The sequence below is a fragment of the Rhinopithecus bieti genome, unplaced genomic scaffold, assembly GCF_001698545.2.
Source record: "Rhinopithecus bieti isolate Rb0 unplaced genomic scaffold, ASM169854v2 scaffold_18548, whole genome shotgun sequence".
NCBI lineage: Eukaryota > Metazoa > Chordata > Mammalia > Primates > Cercopithecidae > Rhinopithecus > Rhinopithecus bieti.
The window spans coordinates 760,832-781,434 of NW_016809526.1; the positions used below are offsets into that span (position 1 = coordinate 760,832).

General features: G+C 44.4%; 1 protein-coding gene across 1 annotated transcript in view; it reads left to right on the forward strand.

Annotated features, from left to right (window-relative positions):
* Positions 1-20,603, forward strand: part of TULP4 (TUB like protein 4) — a 207,653-nt gene that overhangs the window by 167,707 nt on the left and 19,343 nt on the right. The window contains 2 exon segments of the mRNA XM_017889635.1: positions 11,212-11,436; positions 12,534-12,768. Coding sequence (XP_017745124.1) covers positions 11,212-11,436; positions 12,534-12,768 — 460 coding nt within the window.

A 20,603-nucleotide genomic window follows, 5' to 3' on the forward strand; every position in this document is an offset into this window, starting at 1 on the left:
CTAGAATTAGCTCTTACCACTCCATCCTCCTCTGACCCTGCCAATCTGTACTTTTCTGTTTCTCAGTTTACCAGATGCCTCCTTTCTTCCAAGCTTTGCACCGTGCCTGGAACAGATCTTGGCTCATGGCAGAGTCTCAGTAAATACTGGTTGAATGAATCAGTGAGCCTTAGCATTGTATCTTACTGCTCTGCCTTACTTGATGAGTTATGTTGGGGCAGCACTCCTCTCCAGGGGGCACCAGCTGCGGGGAGTCTGTCCCTTGCAGACTCCTGACCCAGCAACAGATGAATGAAGTACACTGACACACAGATAAATTCTGCTTTGCCCGTCCAGCTGAGTGTGTGGGAGTCGCTTACAGACTCCCTGCTGAGTCCGGTAAACAGTTGCCACTCCACCGTGATCAGCTAGTCAGACTCCCATTTATTCAGTAAGCTAAATTAACAAAAGCTTGAGTCAACACCATTAGAGGGTAATTGACATTGTGGACTTCCTGAGTAAAAAGCACTTAAGCACCTTGGTAAGTCAAAGGTTAGTCTTAAGATTATATGAGTAAACAAGCTAGCTAGGTAAACTACTATGCCTTTCTTTATTACTATTTTAATTTGTTTAACTAAAGGTAAAGGGATCAGGCCGCCTTCAGCCAGATATTTTACCGAAGTTACCCACCGAAGTTACACAAACTTCTCAGCCTTCCAAGATTTGTGTCTATTTCTGTAACTATCTCTTTTTCCCATCAGCCTGATTGAACCCCAACATTATGTAAATTTCAAGGACCAGATAACTTAAGATTATTTGCCATTTATATTATCTCTTGGTTTCTTTAACCACTGGCAATCATAACATAATTTCTTTTTAAAAAATTAATAATAAATCACTTTTAGAAATAGAATACAGTTTGATTATAGCATAGGTTATGTAAGGGGCAGCAATAGGAAGTAAGACTTGAAAAGTGTCTTAGGACCAAATGTGTCTTATTGTGTTTGGGCTGCTATACGAAAATACCTTAAACTGAGTGATTTATAAATAATACAACTTTATTTCTCACAGTTCTGGAGGCTGGGAAGTCCAAAATCCAGGCACTGGTAGATTCTGTGTCTGGTCTGCTCCATAGATGGCACCTTGTGCCTGTGTCCTCACACGGTAGAAGGCATAAAAGCAGGGAGGCGCCTCCCTTTAACCTGTTTTCTAAGGGCACTAATCCCATCATGAGGATGGAGGCCTCATGACTTAATCACTCCCCAAAGGCCCCACCTAATACCACCACCATGGGAACTAGATTGCAGCAAGAATTTCGGAGGGACACACATTCAGACCATGCATGGCACTGGCCAAGATGTTAAACTTCATTTGGCCTTTTGTTTTGTATTTTTATTTTATGAGCAAGGGAGAGGTGAGACAGGGCTTTGGGGAGACTAATCTGACAGCAGTGTTGTTATCTCAGTAAGAAGGAATCAGGACGAAAAACCAGAACAGTGAAAACAGAGTGGAAGAGAGGCACAGAGTTCAGAGAGATTATAAGAGATTTGGCTTCTGGAGGACTGTGAGGAGGAGGTCAGTACCAGTGAAAGCAGACCTTTGTTTTTTTTGTTTGTTTGTTTTTTGTTTTGAGACTGTCTCACTCTGTCACTCAGGCTGGAGTGCAGTGGCGTGATCTTGGCTCACTGCAACCTCCACCTCCTGGGTTCAAGCAGTTCTCCCACCTCTGTCTCCTGAGTAGCTGGGACTACAGGTGTGTGCCACCACACTGACTAATTTTTGTATTTTTTGGTAGAGACAGGATCTCACCATGTTGGCCAGGCTGGTCTTGATTTTCTGACCTCAAGTGAGCTGCCCACCTTGGTCTTCCAAAGTGCTGGAATTACAGGTCTGAGCCACCACACCTGGCCAAAAGCAGACCATTTTAGTTACGGTTGCAGCCATATCTCTAAGGGTGGAAGGTATTTGGGGATGTGGGACTGGAACTGAGACAAGAAATTGGGTTGGAGATAGATATTTGGAGTCATCCACAAGGAGGCCATAGTTGGAGAAATGAAATGGATTTAATGTCAAAGGAATGAATAGAAAGAGGGGAAATGAGGAAAGGGCCAAGCCTTCATTTAACAAGCAGCAGAAGGAAGGAGATGGAAGAGGAATGTCGTAGAGAACCATTAAAGGAAATATGTCAAACGAGAACAACATTTGAAAGTAGACATGAAAAATTGGATTTGGAGGTTTTAAGGTCAAAAATGGTCTCGCTAGAATAGTGATGGAAGTCACATGGTAAAAGATTTTTTGTTCATTCAGTCGATCTTTATTGAGCCATCTATATGCCAAGCATTGTTCTATGTGCTGGAGATACAGCTGTGACAGCCAAGATAAAGAATTGGCAGCTAAGTGGCTAGTGAAGAAGTTGAGGCAGCACATGTAAACTACTGTTTTGACAGGGTTTGAGGGGAAGGCAGAGAGGATGGTAACTTGAAATGGAGAGGCAGACTGTGTTCATATACAATTAATAAGTCTTTGGGGAAAAAAGAAGACATAAGGAAGCAAGAAAAAGAACAGCAAGCTACGAGAACCCACTGCAAGTTAGAAGATGTGGGTTTGATTGCAGTACGGAGGTTTAATCTAGAAGAGACAGAAAGGAAGGAGAGATTGTAGAAAGAGACGAAGGATTTTTAAGTAAAGGAGGGCGCCAAAGCACACACACACACTACAGGACAATGCCAGTCTTCTCAATAAGCTAAAGGCAGGATGAAAAACACAGGGAAGATTCGGCAGGAGTGCCATGGAGTGCCATCCACTTGCCATACCGGATAATAAATTTAAAGTGAGAGTCAGTGATGTACATGCCTTCACTGTAATCCTAGAGTCAGTAGTACCAATTGCCTAAAATTAGGAACTGGAAAGGTGAGTGTAGTAGGAGGGCCAAGGAGTCAAAGGAATCTAGGAAACTGCTAGGGATACTGTGGAATTGGGCAGCCGTGGCATCAGTGGTTAGATACTTCATGACCTGAGGCTAGGAAGTGTAAAGTCATAAAAAGACATGTTCAAGAGGAGGTGATACAAACAAAATGGGAAATTATGGTTGGATAGGGACTTTAAATTTCTATTTTGAAAGTGAAGTCATTCTGAGTTAACCCAGGAAAGAACTGAAGTAGAACAGAGTTAAGGCCATATGTATGAGGCCAGGGCATTGGTAAAACAAACATAAGTATTAGAGTTCCTGTGGATTTGGGATTGAAGGAAGGAGAGATTACCTTGATTCTATTTGTGTCCCCACTGCCAGTTCATTGCCTAAAACATAGTAGGTACTTAGTAAATCTTTCTTCGGTGGGTTTATGGATGGACTGGTGTCAACATAGGCTTTCTTTCATCTTTCTGTTGATTGTTTGAACCTGTAGGTTATGTCACATTTATAATCAATCTGATGCTAGCTTTTTATAAGGCTTTTATGATTAGAATATTTGTGAATTCAAGTGCTAAAACACACTCAGCATTGTCCCCACTTCGTCTGACTTAGGGCCCCCTTCCTGCTGGCATTGTGTTCCCTCTACAGGGAATGTCCTTCCCTCCGTTTTAGCTCAGGAAGTGGATCTCCTCAGTGCCAGCTCAGTCAAGTTTTCTTTTAAAGCTGCCCAGTGGATTGAGGCTCCCCTTCTCTGTAAACGGTCGGGGTGCTTAACACCTGTGGCATGTATTACACTTTTCTGTCTACTTGTCTTATTTTCCTGAAGACAGAGGCTTCCTTTTTCTGACCAGTGCCTAGACTGTAGTAAAGGTTCTATGGCCTTAACCATTGCAGAAGTTCTCATCAGCCATCACATGAAACTAACATGGATCCTGAATTTAAACTGTTAGAGCTCAGGAATAAGAGAAAAGGCCCTGACTGATCTTCCTTTGAAGAAAGATAGATATCCCTACAGTACCTCAGCATTTCAGTAAGTTATTGATTCTTTTTTTCATTGAGGGTCCATTTCAACCATTGAAAAAATTGCCTCAATAATAGAAGGTTAAATAATGATGCCATTAAAAATCAAGTACAATATTAATTATATTTAGCACCAGTTTAACTCTTGTCTAATGATTCTAAAATCACATGTGATCTATGCTGTGCTATTCAAGGAGTCCAAAGGCAGGGACATTTTTATAGCAGGAAGGAAGTTAGGCGATTTATTGGACTGCTTATAAAAAGAACTAAATGCAATTTAGATTGGATAATGTATTTCCAAGTTAATTAGATTGTAGGTTATTACGTACAAAGCCATTGCCTGGGACGAACTTGCAGCAGCAGCAGCAGCAGCTTTAAAATTGATTATCTTGATTTACTTGTAACAGCAATGCTTGTGGCTGGAGCTCTTCTAAGGAAATATGCTATGATTTATTTTCCTTTCTGTCCTACATGTTGTAATGTAAAATTCTGCAATTTATCTCATTAGCTGTTATCTGTGACTCTATATATTCTTGCATATCTGAAAATGTAACAGGTTTTTAGAGTTAGCACTACTGACTGAAGTTTGTAGGCTTCAGTAATTTAGGCCCAGATTTGTGTTTTGTTTTATGGACTTCTGGCATTGAAGGCCAGTAGAAAGGTCACCCTATATTCTGTAAGGTTCAGTTGTTGATGTGAGATATTGAGTAAAAAATTGAGAGGAGAAGTTGGAAAAAGATGGGTATGGAAATTTAAAAATCAAATAAGAGATTGCATGTGTGATCATGGACTTCTGTACTCTTGGAGGCGAATCCTATAGCAAAAATAGACTTGCTTTCTTTCACTTAGGATTAACTCTGCCTATTCTCCTGAAGTAGCCCCCGTTGTGCTTTTCCCATTTTTTCTTGTAAGTAGATGAGAAAGTCTTCCATGGATGTTGTCTGCTTACAAAATACAAGGATGGTTGTGTTCTTTTAAAACTGAAATTTGATTGACTGAGTGCTGAACTAGCTTTTATTACTACAATTTAGTTGGTGGCCAAATCATTATAACTTTGTATTTAAAATTGTCTGTGGCTCCAACCAACGTAGTTTGATGGTGACCGATCACCAACTTACTCTGTTTTTTTGTTTATTTGTTTTAGACAGAGTGCAATGGCACGATCTCGGCTCACTGCAACCTCTGCCTCCTGGGTTCAAGTGATTCTCTTGCCTCAGCCTCCTGAGTAGCTGGGACTACAGGCATGTGCCACCACGCCCAGCTAATTTTCTTGTATTTTTAGTAGAGACGGAGTTTTACCATGTTGGTCAGGCTGGTCTCAAACTCCTGATCTCAAATAATCCTCCTGCCTTGGCCTTCCAAAGTGCTGGGATTACAGGCATGAGCCATAACGCCTGGACTTTTTAAAATTTGTTATAAACAGAGTCTCACTGTCTCCCAGGCTGGAGTGCAGTGGCATGATGATAGCTCACTGTAGCCTCAACCTCCTGGGCTCAAACGATCCTCCTGCCTCAGCCTCCCAAGTAGCTAGGACTACAGGTGTGCACCACTACACCCAGCTAATTTTGAAAAATTGTTTTGTAGAGATAGGGTCTTGCTGTGTTGCCCAAGCTAGTCTTGAATTCCTTGCCTCAAGCAATCCTCCTGCCTCAGCCTCCCAAAGTGCCGGGATTATAGGCATGAGCCACTGCACCTGGCCCTTCATCTGTTTTAAAGTGAACTATTTTGCACATGTTTGTACAATCATAAAACATTTCATCCTACTAGGTGCATTTTCTTCAAGACAGATCCCCCATCCTTCTTAGGGAGAGCTACAGAAAACAAAAGGTGGAGAGGGAGGCTGAAGAACCTCTGACTGTCCCAGGAATCTGCCTCCTTGATGGCTGGGTAGCCAGTCCTCAGCCCAAGGCCTCCCTCAGTCATCCAGAAACCCTGTGCTTGCACTGCCTGGTTTTCCCTGTCCAGGACCAGTGTAGTTGGTTTTTGTTCCTTCTACATTTTCAGAAGACTCTAGCCAACTTACTGCTATATACAAAAATAGTAATATAGTGAGGAAGCTTTCAATTCCAATTAAATAGATTCCTCCTCTCAGCCAGGCCTCTGCTCAAACCACCTCCAGGGCAGCCTCCCTGCTTCCTCTCTTCAAAAGACCCCTTGCTCTTGCTCTGGCCCTCCTTCAACACTGTTTTTACTTCATGGAATTTCACTACCTCACATTCTCAGCTGGTTCCTGTCACAGATACTAAGATACAGGTCAAGTACTCCTTATCTGAAATGCTTAGGACCAGAATTGGTTTGGATTTCAGATTTTTTTTAAATTTCAGAATATTTGCATTGTATCAGGTGAGCATCCCAAATATGAAAATTTGAAATAGTCCAATGAATATTTCCTTTGAGCATCTTGTTGGCACTCCAAAAGTCAGATTTTGGAGCATTTTGGATTTCATATTTTCAGACTAAGGATACTTAACCTGTATTTATCTCTCTCCCTGCGATGCCAGGATGTAAACTCCACAAGGGCAGAGAATGTATTTGATTCATTGTCAGTCCCCTTATAACTAGCATGTATCTGTCCATTTGTATACATTTAGCAAATATTTAATGACTAACAGCTCAGTAGATAAAAAATGATTGGCTGGACACATGGCATGTCTTGTGTAGTAGCAAGAGGAGAGGTGGCAGAGTAAGGAACTGGCACCAGGCCTCGATTGCCACACTCCATGGTGGGAGGTGAGGCAGAGCCAGCCCGCCCCTTTTCCTTTCCAGGGCTCAGCCTCAGCATTGAGGGGGAGAAGCCAGAGGAGAAGCCTGCCCCTCCATGGGCCACTCGCCTCCAGCACTGTGGCCCAGAATGCATCCTCTCCAGCTGAGCAAGGGTTCTCCCTATTCTACCAGACTCACACTCCCTGAAATACAGCTCAGTTTCTTGCACTTTTGCCTTGGATTTAGACGTGCAAAATATGTGAACCTCCCTATGCAAATTAAGATTTGAATGTCATCTGCTTCACAGTTCTGGCCATCAGTTCTAAAAATAGTCATTTTATGGGATTTGAGAAAGAGATTAAGACCACAAACTTACAACTGAGTTTTTCCCTAGCAGACAGCAGCTGTTCAAACAAAACATGAATCTGGGAGCTTTGAAGAGCTGTGCTGTTGTGCTGCGGCTCAGCCCAGTAGGTGGAGGTTCCTAGGGAGGAGATATACTCAGCATGGGTGAGGTCTGTGGGCCTGCAGACAGTGTGTTCATGTTCTGCCATCACCTGTGAACCTAGAGGACAGAGTGATGGAAATCGATGATTGTGAGGCAGCGAAATTAGGACTAGCATTAGTGAACGCCCCGCCCCGTGTCTGTGGCCATGTGCAGTTAGTGCCGTTTGACTCTTTTTCTTGCCAAAACTACAGAACATTTGTAGCAAGGGCTTTATAGGCTGGAATACCAGTAAACAGCCAGGGAAAAATTAACACCAGCAGAAATGTGACTTTTAAAAAGTAAGATGACCTGTTTGGGACTTTCTGTAGACTTACAGGGGTCCTGAGAAGTCATACCCTGCTGCCTGACCTCTGATCAAACAGTAATCACAGTCATTCATTTCCCCAGGTCAGTGAGGACTCAGAATCTTCAGACAAGAGGGGCAGTTCGCGATATTTGTCACTCCTTCCCCATTTTTCTAGCACAGCTTTAAAAATTATTATGGCAAAGATACCAGCATCTATTTTGCTGCTTTATCATCTTACATGGACTATATGCTGCACAAACTAAATTAAATTAAATCAATATGTCTCCGCCCCGCCCTCCTCCAGAGTAAGTTTTCACTGACTTGGGCAAGTAAATGAGTGCTGCACCCTAATTAATTTAATAGAAATTCCTGTGCTGGTATTCTTGTCCCACTCTTAGAAGAGGGGATTTCCTGGTAACATTGCCCCAGATAATAATTATTCCTTTGAGACCCTGCAGGCATCACTTCTCCAGGCTAAATAATTTCAGTCCTTTTTCTCCCAGCTTCTAGTGTTCCATCCTTTAATCTTGCGAGTCTTCTCATTCCTACTTGGCTGAGAATTCTAAGTCATCCGAGCTAATGTACTACCTGGTTTGGAGCCACTCTGCCCTCCCTCACCTTCCAGATGTGCCAGCGACTGTGGTCCCTGTTCATCTAACAATGCTACCTGGCTAATTACCTGTGGGCTCTTTTCTGCTGTGATGAACCCAGCAGATCATTTATTTATTTGCTGTGTGAACAGCCTGTTTCTCTTCTTGTCTATTTGCCTTTTCTATAGACAATGTTTGGTTTGTTTCTGAGTAAAGTAGCCTTGACCAAATGGACTAAGGGGCCATTTGGGGCTCCTTATTTTGTATGTGATTGGCAGATAGTTAAATTTTTCAGTGGGGTATTACACATTCTTTAGGCTGTGGTATCAATATGCTGGCACTTCAGAGAGCCAGCACCATGTAGTAAGATAAGGACCAGCGGTGGAGTTGGGGAGGGATGAGAATCACAGCTCTTTCCACCATTTATTACTGTAATGAGGTACCTAGCCTCCCTTAACCTCTCTTACCTCATATGTTAGATGAGAATAATGTTATTCGTGTGGGAGAGTAGAGCAGATGCAGTGAATTCAGGTATGTAAGCATTTGATGTGCTTACTGTTGGAATGTAGTTTTACAGACAAGGTCGTTTTTGTCATGATGGTTGGTAATTATATATATAAAGGTAACAGCTGATTTTCATCTAGTTGAAGGTCTGTATGAGTGGTTTAAGTTCCTGGTACAAAGATATAAGAGACACATACTTATGATAATTTTATATAAAATATGTCATCAGCTGTTATACAGAGATAGTTACTATGAAAAGCAGAACTAGGAGGGAGGGGGGCAGAGGATAAATCCAGAGTGTCTGCCTTTCAGATAGCTGGACTAAAGAGGAATGGGAAATTAGAGGGAAGAAGTGTCTGATGTTTCTGCAGCCAGTCAGGTTATGCTCATTGAAAACTGTTTTTCCAAACAACCTCATTAAAAAGTGGCCGAAGGACATGAACAAATCATTTGCAAAAGAAAACATACATGCATCCAACAAGCAGATGAAAAATGCTCAACATCACAAACCATTAGAGAAATGCAAATCAAAACCACAATGAGATACTATCTCACACCAGTCAGAATGGCCATTATTGAAAAATCAAAGAATAATAGATGTTGGCACAGTTGCAGAGAAAAGGAAACGCTTCTGCACTGCTCGTGGGAGTGTAAATTAGTTCGGCCATTGTAGAAAACAGTGTGGCAGTTCCTCAAAGAATTGAGAACTACTATTTGACCCAGCAATCCCATTACTGGGTATATACCCAAAGGAATATTTGTTCTGTCATAAAGACCCATACATGCACATGTTCATTGCAGCACTATTCACAATAGCAAAGACATGGAATCAACCTAAATGCCCATCAGCAGTAGACTGGATAAAGAAAATGTGAAACATAAACACCATGGAATACTATGCAGCCATAAAAAAGAACAAGATCATGTCCTTTACAGGAACATGGATAGAGCTGGAAGCCACTATCCTTAGCAAACTAACGCAGGAACAAAAAAACCAAATACCATATATTCTCACGTCTAAGTGGGAGCTAAATAACAAGAACACATGGATACTGGAAGGGGAACAACTTGAGGGTGGAGAGCAGGAGGAGGGAGAAGATCAGAAAAAATACCTATCGGGTACTATGCTTATTATCCAGGTGACGAAATTACCTGCACACCAGATCCCTGTGACACACAGTTTACCTACATAACCTGCTTGTATACCCCTGAACCTAAAAGTTAAAAACAAAAATAAAACCTTTTTTTGGTGACTTGAGCTCTAAGTTATGAATATTGTCTTGGGGGCTCAGGGGTAAAGGGACAGCAGCGTATCTTTAAGATTAAGCATGATTTTGGTACTAATAGAGCCTCTGTCCTAACCTGTACTTTTGGGGATTGATGATACCAGAGAAACTTTTCTGTACATTTTTTGTGTGTTGGTTTGCCCTGTCTTCAGCAATGATTATGTATTTCTGTAAGTTAATAGGCCCCTTGTGTGGGGCCTACCCCCTATGTGGAATCATCTCATAAGGAGACACATCCTGGAAGTGTCCCGGAAGCCCCTAGACTTGAGTTTTCCAGATTCCTTGGCCAACAAACACGGCCCTCCCCTGGGGGCTGTGGCCATCACCCCACCCTGCGGCTGCTTGGCCTCCTATGGTAGAAAGGGAAGGTGAATGATCATCAGCGCTCCACCTGTCTGGATAGGAATGAGCAAATCTCTTGCTGCTTCTCTGTCTCAACCCTTCACCTTTCTTTTTCCCTTGGCTAAATGGCACCCTGAGCTTTGGATTTTTAAAGAATTTTCTAACTTGCATATTTGCATTTTGGCCTAAGATAATGATGGCCATGACCCTAGCGAGGCTACCGCAGGAATCGTGTTCTCCTCAATCACCTTTCCAGAGAGCTTTCTTTCCCTACACTGTCAGTGCCAAGGAAGGTTGAAAATGCAGTGACTGTGGGTTATAACCTGTGATGGCTCCAGAAGGGCTGTGACTTCATCACCTCCTGTAATCCTTACAGGGTCCCCACTTGACTCATGAGAAAAGGGGGAGGCTTCTAGGGTTTATGGAATAGCCCCCAGGTCACACAGCTGTTAAGCCCAAGTCCGTTGTTGATTTGACTCTGGACGGAAGGGAAGGGCCTTCTGGTCTACCTCATCACCACCTCCCCAAGCCATGGGAACCACCCCTGGGTAATTTGGGAATCCAGATAACCAGCCCTTCAGTAAGGAATATGAGTTACTGCTCCACAAGGTGATTGCCCTACTAGTAGAAACCTTACTACCCAGAGCTCAGTTGGGTTTCGTGACCCCAAATTAAATGAAATATAATACAGGTAAATAAACTTTATAAAATTATTACAGTGCTTTAATGCTCTGGCCTGGGGACCTAATTGCTTTTATTTTATTTTGTTTTATTTTTGAGAGGAGAATCTCGCTATATTGCCCAGGCTGGTCTTTCAGCCTGGCCTCATGCGATCTTCCCACCTTGGCCCTCTAAAATGCTGAGATGACAGCCTCATGCCACCACACCGAGCCCTCTAGCCAACTTTCAATAAATGTACTGAATTTTCATAATATAGTGTCTAACATTCTCTACTGTGCTTTTAAAACCAGTTTTCTCAAAACAGCTTATTTTATTTTGCTCGAGACAAATGTGCATTATCCCTTTTTGCTTCCCACAAGAGCAAAAGCTTAAGCATTTGTCTTCCCTTCACTTCCTGCCAGCGCCCCATCATCTCTATCTGCTGGGGTCACCGGGACTCGAGGCTGTTGATGGCATCAGGACCAGCCCTGTACGTGGTGCGTGTGGAACACCGGGTATCCAGCCTGCAGCTGCTGTGCCAGCAGGCCATCGCCAGCACCTTGCGTGAGGACAAGGACGTCAGCAAGCTGACCCTCCCCCCCCGACTCTGCTCCTACCTCTCCACTGCCTTCATCCCCACCATCAAGGTAAAGCCCTCTACCCCTCCCTCTTCCTCCTCCCTCACCTGGGCTGCCTCCCCACAGAGCCAGGGCAGAGACAGGTGAGGATACCAGAGTGAGCACATGGGGCCATGTGCAGCTGTGCAGGATCCTGTCATGTGCTGCCAGGTCTGCAGTCTGTCCAAGCATCATGGTCCATGTCCATGAGAGATTTGCCCTGTGTGGTGGCTATTATCTTTCTCATGGCAAAGCTGGTATTCCTGGCTTGACTTCTGTGTCCCTCTGATGATCAAAGGAGTGACCATTATTCAGCATTTCCTATATACTAAGCATTGCACCAGTTAATTTTTAGAAATCTGTCTTGTTCAGTCCTGACTTCCTGACAGATGCTGCCATTATTCCCATTTAAGGAAGCAGGAAACAAGTTAGGAGAAGTTAAGTAACTTGCTCCCTAGCTAGTTAGGGGAACAGTCAGGATCAGACCCACCCCAGTTCTAGGGCCTGCTCTTAGCAGTGTGCTGAGGAGAGCCACACCAGCCAGCTCTCAGCATCAGCCACCTTTTATACCAGTGGGAACTCTAGAAGGTAGCATGTAGAATGCATCTGCCAGTTGCTGTTTAAGTATGGGTCCCCCTAACCTTGGGTTTTCCCAAGTGGTTCTCTTTTGTATTGTCTCTCTCTTCTTCTGAGTAGCAGACCCATTTGTTGGTTACTTTTTTCCTGAAACATCAAAGTTTTAGAATCTGTTGGTTTTGTTTTGTTTTGTTTTGTTTTCCAAGTTGCCTTACACTATTGATTCTACACGAGCAGATCTCAACGCTGGTGTATTATATAGCATTGGAAAATACAGGTGCTCAAGCCTGCCCCTATGGATCCTGATTTCATTGTCTGATATGGGATCCTGGTTTAGATGTGTTTTGAAAGCTCCCAGGAGATTCTCACATGCTCCTACCATTGCAAATCACTGTTCTATACCACATAGTTAGCCTCTCCCCAGGCTCCCAGCCTGTGCTCTGTCTGGAACAGTGGTGTTTTTAGTTGACCTGCCCCTGTTCTCACTCTCTTTCCCTCTCTCTCTGCCTTTCTGGAGTCCCAGCTCTTCCTTTTCTTCCTGTGTTCTCCAGCCCCCAATTCCAGATCCGAACAACATGAGAGACTTTGTCAGCTACCCCTCAGCCGGCAACGAGCGGCTACACTGCACCATGAAGCGCACAGAGGACGACCCAGAGGTGGGGGGCCCGTGCTACACACTCTACCTGGAGTACCTGGGCGGGCTTGTGCCCATCCTCAAAGGGCGGCGCGTCAGCAAGCTGCGGCCGGAGTTTGTCATCATGGACCCGCGGACGGATAGCAAACCAGGTGGGTCCCTTGCCGGAGGGACTGGGACCTTGTTCTGCTGTGGTCATGGGCTGTTACACCTTACACCCCATGCAAAGAGAATGTGTGCTAATGAAACGTGAGCCTGTGGTGTCTGGTGTGGAACATCGTTGAAGAATCCCACTGAAATGAACTGTTCTCTAAATGTACTTTTTGAAAGGTTTTTAATCATATTCCATGGGCAGTGGATAGCTGGGCTGTGGATAGAGGAACCATTGGCTGTCAGGCAAGGGAAAGCTGGCGCAGGCCTCCTGGGAGCGAGGGTTTCCTCTTCACAGTTACTGAGTGTTCATCCAGTGTCTTTCATGTAATATTGAGACAACTTGAAAATAATAACAAGATACAGTCCCTGCCCTCCCAGAGTGGATGATAAAATTAAAATCAAACCTTCAGCCTCCTGCCCCTCCCTAGTCTACTGTTAACTGCTTTTTACCTGATTACTAATGACAGTTTTTTGCTCATCCATAAAGATGTTGGTATGAATCACCCTTTTCTTCTAAAAACCTTTCCCTGTGGTGATTTTCTTTGCTCAGTTAATATATTCAACATGCTCCCTGTACACCTCTCTGGGATCCTAGATTGTAAGCTTCAGAGGGAAGGGACTGCGTTCTTTTTTTGTGCCACTTAGTGCTAGGCTAGTGTCCACGCACCCGTCTGTCACTGCCGGCTCAGTCTGCCAACTCCTGTGAAACTTTGCCCATCACCTGTGGCAGAATGAGCAGCACACTTAGTCATTGTGCTCCAGACTCTGCCCTGCTGAATCCTGTGGGCCCTGGGGGGAGAGAACTGAGTCGTCTTTGTGCCCCCAGTGGATTTGGATTTGTTTTCATTAGTTCATGCTTCCTCTCGCCACTTCCTCGCGCCAGTTTACTCTCCTGCCCATTGGTCTGGTCCCTGCCTCTCATTACGGCCTGGAGCTAGCATGACATGTGGCCCGACCAGTCACTCCAAGTCACAGTGTGGTGGACTTGTTCACTCTCAGCCTGTACTCAGCGCTGTACACAGTTGCCCCACCTCTGCCTGCCAGCCTTCATTTGTTCAGCATCAGCAGTGCCACTCTACTATCCCTGCAAAACAGCAATACCGCTTGTCAATATTAGATATGAGTCCGTTTTTTCTGTCTTTTGACTCATGTGACAAGCTAGTACCAGGAACAAAGAAAGTGACTAGCAGAATTGGGGCTGGTAGGGAAGCAGACTGAAAGGAGGGAGAGGACAGATTCAGAGGAAGGAAGGCACAGTGGGAAAAACAGGAGAGGGAGAAGCGCACGTTCACGTGGGAGGGAAACATGGTTTCAGGGAAAAGGAGAAGGGCCACCAATGGTTAGAGATGACTGGGGTGGGGGCCGTGGGACAGGCCCTGAGCCCAGGTTTGCAGCAGGTGTTCTCGCTGATGTCGGTACCTCTGAGGTTACTCCCCTGGGTGCAATTTTATAAAATCTGTATTGAGATTAAATGTTGACAGTAACTTAGGTGAAGAGCTTATTTCCTCATGTGTGCATAAATTCCTCACTGAAGAAGAGGACAGGAGGCTGTGCTGTGGAGTGACCAAGGACTAGGCTTGCTTGAACCTGACCTGACTACCCCAAATGCCTGCTCTTCTTTCCTGTTCATGTTTATCAGCTTGTATCAAACACAGACCCACTCATTTGCACACAAGCCTTTGAGGGAATAAGATGTTGTATTTTTATAATTAAAATAATTAAAAGCTATAAAACAAAGCACATTGACAGATATTTATTCAGTGCCTACCTTGTGTGGGATACTTGAGTCTCCTGCTATTATTAAGTAATACCAGGTCATCTCTGCTTTTAAGGAGTTTCTAAACCCTTTTAGGTGATAAGACAATGTAAGCACTTGAAAAGTTTAAAAAGTCAAGATTTAAATACCTGATGACAAAAATAGAGGATATGTCACAAGGCACAATATGACTAATTGCCACCTGAATGGCATATACAAACTGTTTCAGAGGAGGAAAAGAATCCCTGACATTGCGAAAACAGGAATTTCTTTTTTCTTTTTATTGGGGGATGAGGGACGGGGTCTTGCTCTGATGCCCAGGCTGCAGTGCAGTGGTGCCATCACAGCTCGCTGCAACCTTGACTCTCCCAGGTTCAAGTGATGCTCCCACTTCAGCCTCCTGGGCAGCTGGGGCTACAGGTGTGCACCACACTTGCTAATTTTTGTATTTTTTGTAGAGACAGGGTTTTACCATGTTGCCCAGGCCGATAAACCCCTGGGTTCGAGCAGTCCTCCGCCTTGGCTTCCCGAAGTGCTAGGATTACAGGCATGAACCACCGTGCCTGTCCAGGAATTTCTTATCATTAAAAGCTGATTAACTCATTGAGGCCGCCATATCATCGTTTCTCAAAATGTGTTCCATGCACCACCACCTCCATACAAATCACCTGGGATGCTTATTTAAATACACGTTCCGAGGCTTACCCTTAGATTACGATTCATTAGGGCCGTGGTGGGGCCTACAAACATGCAACTTAATGGGTTTCCCAGGTGATTTTTATGCACTCAAGTTTGTGATCCACTGTCAGGTGACTTGGCAGATATGTCCCTCAAAATTACCAGTGTGTATTTTTATACCAGATACCATGAGTCCCAGTAATTTTTTTTTTTTTTCAGACAGGGTCTCACAGTGTCTCCCAGGTTGGAGTGCAGTGGTACAATCATGGCTCATTGCAGCCTTGAACTCCTAGGCTCAAGCAGCCCTCCCACTTCAGCCTCCAAGTAGCTAGGATCGCAGGTGTGCACCACCACACCTGGCTAATTTTTTTATTTTTGTGGAGATGGGGGCTCCATGTGTTGCCCAGGCTGGTCTCAGCCTCCTGGATTCAAGATCCTCCAGTGCGCGCCTCCCGTAGTGCTGGGATCATAGGTGTGAGCCACCATGCCCAGCCGCTTCCCTCCACCACCCCCACCAGTTTTCTTTAAAAAGAGATGAGGTCTTACTCTGTCACCCAGACTGGAGTGCAGTGGTATGATCGTAGTGCACTGTAAACTTTTGGATTCAAGTGATCCTCCCACCTCAACCTCCCGAGACTATAATAGGCACACACCATCACACTTAACTAATTTTGTTTTTTGTAGAGATAAGGTCTCACTATGTTTCCCAGGCTGGTCTCAAACTTCTGATCTCAAGAAATCATCCTGCCTTGGCTCGCCACAGTGCTGGGATTTACAGACATGCTATTGCACCTGGCCCACACATTTTCTAAAGGAATCTTTTTTGCTATGGACTGACTTGTGTTCCCCTAAAATTCATATATTGAAGTCCAGACCCCCAATGTGAGGGTAGGACTACATTTAGGGGAGATTAAGATTAAAGGAATTCATATGGGTGGGTCCTGATCTGATTCAGTTACTGGCCTTAAAGAAGAGAAGGAGAAAGAGACCTCTCACTACACACGTGCACCAAGGAGAGGACATAGGACACAGCGAGAAGGCGGCTGTCTGCAGGCCGGGGCAAAGCCTTCACCAGGAAGCAGGCATTGTCACCCTAACCTTGGGGCTGCTCAGCCTCCATAATTGACTGGACCCGTGCGTACACACGCATAATACTGGTTTTGTTTTTCTGGAGAACCCCGACTAATGCAGATTTTGGTTCTAAGAATGGGTATTGCTATAACAAATCTCTAAACATGTGGAAGAAGCTTTGGAACTGGGTAATGGATAGAGGCTGGAAGAGTTTTGAGGTGGATGCTAGAAATACGGATGTTAAGAGCAATTCTGATGAGGTCTCAGTTGGAAATGAGGAACATACTGAAAACTGGAGGAAAATTGATCCTTGTTATAAAGCAGCAAAGGATTTGAGTAAACTGTTCCAGTGTTTCGTGGAAGGTAGAACTTGCAAGTGATTAAATTGGATATGTAACTGAAGAGATTTCTAAGAAAAGTGTTGAAGGAGCAGTTTGATTCCTCCTGATGGCTTATAGTAAAATGCAAAAGGAGAAAGATGAATGGAAGAAGGAATTGTTAAGATAAAAGATGAAGATTTAGATTTAGAAAATATTTAGGCTATTCATATTGCAAAAAAAAAATAAGTATTAAATACATTTTGAAGAAAATACCAAAGTTATATAGCTGGACTGTCATTTAATAAACTGCTTACGAAATTATATGAGCAGAGACACTGCCAGTTTGAACTGTAGTGGATGGAAACAGGATGAAACAAAGGAGGAAGGCTGTTGGACTTCTTAGCTTTGACCAGCTGGAATGATGGAGGTGTTTGGCCACTAACGTGCATTATTCTTCAAGAAGAGGGAAAAATAACTCTGAAAGTGATTCAGAGATCATTAGGTCCACCTCTTCGGTTTCAGCAGGCCAGATGGCCTTTGCACAGAGCCTTGCGGGCGGAGCTATGGGAGCAGGATCCCTACCAGAGCTATGAGGGTGATGCTGACACCCCAGTAGACCTGGAGGACAGGATATCAAACCAAAGAGGACTCCACTCAAGCCTCAAAATTCAATGGAATTTTCTTTGTGAGATTTTGGATTTGCTTGGAACCTGTCACCACTTTTGTACTTCCAGTGTCTCCTTTTTGGAATGGGAATGTCTATCCTATGCCTGTCCCACCATTGTATTTTGGAAGCACATAACTTCTGTGGTTTCACAGGTTCACAGCTGGAGAGCAGTTTTCCTTCAGGATGAATTGTACCTCAGGTCTCACCCATACTGGATTTAGGTGACAATTTAAATGAGACTCTGGACTTTTAGAGTTCATACTGAAATAAGTTAAGACTTTGGGGGCTTTGGGAATAGAATGAATATATTTTGCATGGGAGAAGAACATGAATCTGAGAGTGGCCAGGAGTAGAATGCCATGGACTGAATTGTGCCCCCACGTCACCCCCAAAATTCATATTGGCAAGTCCTAGCTCCCAATGTGACTGTATTTGGAGATAGGACTTACAGGGGGGAGATGAAATTAAATGAGATCTTAAGGGTGAGGTCCTAATCTGATAGGGCAGTTGGCCTTATAAGAAGACAAGGACTAACGCCTGTGATCCAGCGCTTTGGGAGGCCAAATCACAAGGTCAGGAGATGAGACCATCCTGGCTAACATGGTGAAACTCCGTCTCTACTAAAAATACAAAAGATTAGCCGGACGTGGTGGCAGGCGCCTGTAGTCCCAGCTACTTGGGAGGCAGAGACAGGAGAATGGCGTGAACCCGGGAGGTGGAGCTTGCTATGAGCTGAGATCACGCCACTGCACTCCAGCTTGGGTGACAGAGCGAGACTCCGTCTCAAAAAAAAAAAAAAAAAAAAAAAAAAAGCAGAGGAAAGAGAGCTCTTTCTTCATGCACGATCACTGAGGAGAGGCCACCTGCAAGCCAGGAAGAAGAGGGCTTCCCCAGAATCCAAACCATGCCAGTCACCTAGCCTTGGGACTTTCAGCTCGCAAGAGTGTTGAGGAAACCAATTTCGGATTATGGAGCCAACCATAGTCTGTGGTATTTTGTTTATGGTTAGGCCTGAGCCAGTTTGATTTAGAGTGTATATGTAAAAGAGCCATTGAAACCATTTTCAAGATTTTATTTTAAAAATATATGTAATTGGCTGGGCGCGGTGGCTCACGCCTGCAATCCCAGCACTTTGGGAGGCCGAGACAGGCGGATCACAAGGTCAGGAGATCGAGACCATTCTGGCTAACACGGTGAAACCCCGTCTCTACTAAAATACAAAACTTAGCCGGGCGTGGTGGCGGGTGCCTGTAGTCCCAGCTACTCGGGAGGCTGAGGCAGAAGAATGGCATGAACCCGGGGGGCGGAGCTTGCAGTGAGCCGAGATCGCGCCACTGCACTCCAGCCTGGGCAACAGAGTGAGACTCCGTCTCAAAAAAAAAAAAAAAAAAAAAATGTATACATATGTAATTCAGGAAGCCAGGCACAGTGGCTCACACCTATAATCCCAGCACTTTGGGAGGCCACGGCAGGAGGATTGCCTGAGCTCAGTAGTTCAAGACCAGCCTGGGCAACACGGTGAAACCCTGTCTCTACTAAAATACAAAAAAATGGCCAGGAGTGGTGGCTCATGCCTGTAATCCCAACACTTTGGGAGGCCAAGGTAGGCAAATCACTTGAGGTCAGGAGTTCAAGACCAGCCTGGCCAACATGGTAAAACCTTGTCTCTACTAAAAATGCTAAAATTAGCCGGGTGTGGTGGCAGGTGCCTATAGTCCCAGCTACTCGGGAGGCTGAGGCAGGAGAATCACTTGAACCCGGGAGGTGGAGGCTGCAGTGAGCTGAGATTACCCCACTGCACTCCAGCCTGGGTGACAGAGCAAGACTCCGTCTCAATACATACATACATACATACATACATACATACATAATACATACACACATACATAAATACATAAATACATAATAAATAATACGTACAATACATACATACATACATACATACATACATACATACATACATAACAAAAAATTAGCCAGCCATGGCGGCATGCATCCGTAGTCCCAGCTATTCAGGAGGCTGAGGCAAGAGAATCACTTGGACCCAGGAGGCGGAGGTTGCAGTGAGCTGAGATAATGTCACTGCATTGCACTCCAGCCTAGGCGACAGGGCGAGACTCCGTCTCCCCAAAAAACCGAAAAAGCCTTCAACCCAGAAAAAATTAGCAGATTCTTGAAAACTGACAGAATTGAGATGTAAAGCCCCAGACATTGTAGTTAAGCCTTAGGTTCTCAAAGACCAATCCCAGCTTACATTTTTCTACAACTTAGATGCTTTTACAGAACACCCATGATAAACTGATGACACAATCTCTAGAAGTATGAAGTACACCCAGCCACCACCTCAGCCTTCGCAAATGTGGAACTTATGTCATGCACTGAATTTTTAGTTGTGCTGATGATAGACGTCAGAGTGGCAATGGCTGCACGTGTGGAATTATGACACTGAACAAGCAGGGCTCAGGGCATATTTTCAGAAAGCCATTTTCCTTGTCTCTTGCCACCCCTTAAATCATTTATTCTTTCAGAAAGTATTTATGAAGTCTCAGGTAGTCTCTGGGGTTAAAGCAGGAGGCAGGACAGATGACTTTCCTTCCCTCGTGGAGTTTGCACTAGTGGGGGAGACAGACAATAAAGCAGTAGTTATGGCCGGACACAGTTGCTCAGCTCTTCTAATCCCAGCGCTTTGGGAGGCTGAGGCAGGAGGATCACTCGAGTCCAGGAGTTTAAGACAAGCCTGGGCAACATAGCGAGACCCCATCTCTATAAAAAAGAAAATAGTAGTTATGAGTGAAGGGATAGAGGAAATGGTCTGGGACATGGTATTTGAGGGATCCTAGCATTGATGAGTGAGTCAGGAGCTGAGTGGGCAATGTCTTACTGGGTTTCCTCAAGTCGAGTCACACACACAGGCATATTCTGTAGGCTTGCGTGCATGCTGGAGTCATGACGGAGATTCCTTTGATCCAGTGATTCATAAATTAAATCATAGAACACTGCTCAGGGCTCGTGCATTAAGCCTTTTTATTTGCTTAAACACAAACACCACTGTGGCTTCACTGCGGCTTTTGCTGGGTCCAGGCGTGGCACCTCCTGATTCAGTGAGTGCTTTAAGAAGGGGGTGATGTGGGTGACACAGCCTGGGGCCACCCTCCTTTCCAAGGAGCTTGCCAAGCTTTTCTGCCCCAGAGGGACCCCTGTTCATAGATGCTACCTCCAAATGCTCAGAAACTTCTAGATTGGTTTGGATTAAGAAACTCATCCTTTAAAATATAAACAGCCCTTTTGGATGGTAAAATCACTCATTATGAATTATTTCATTATGATTGAATGATTCAGCTT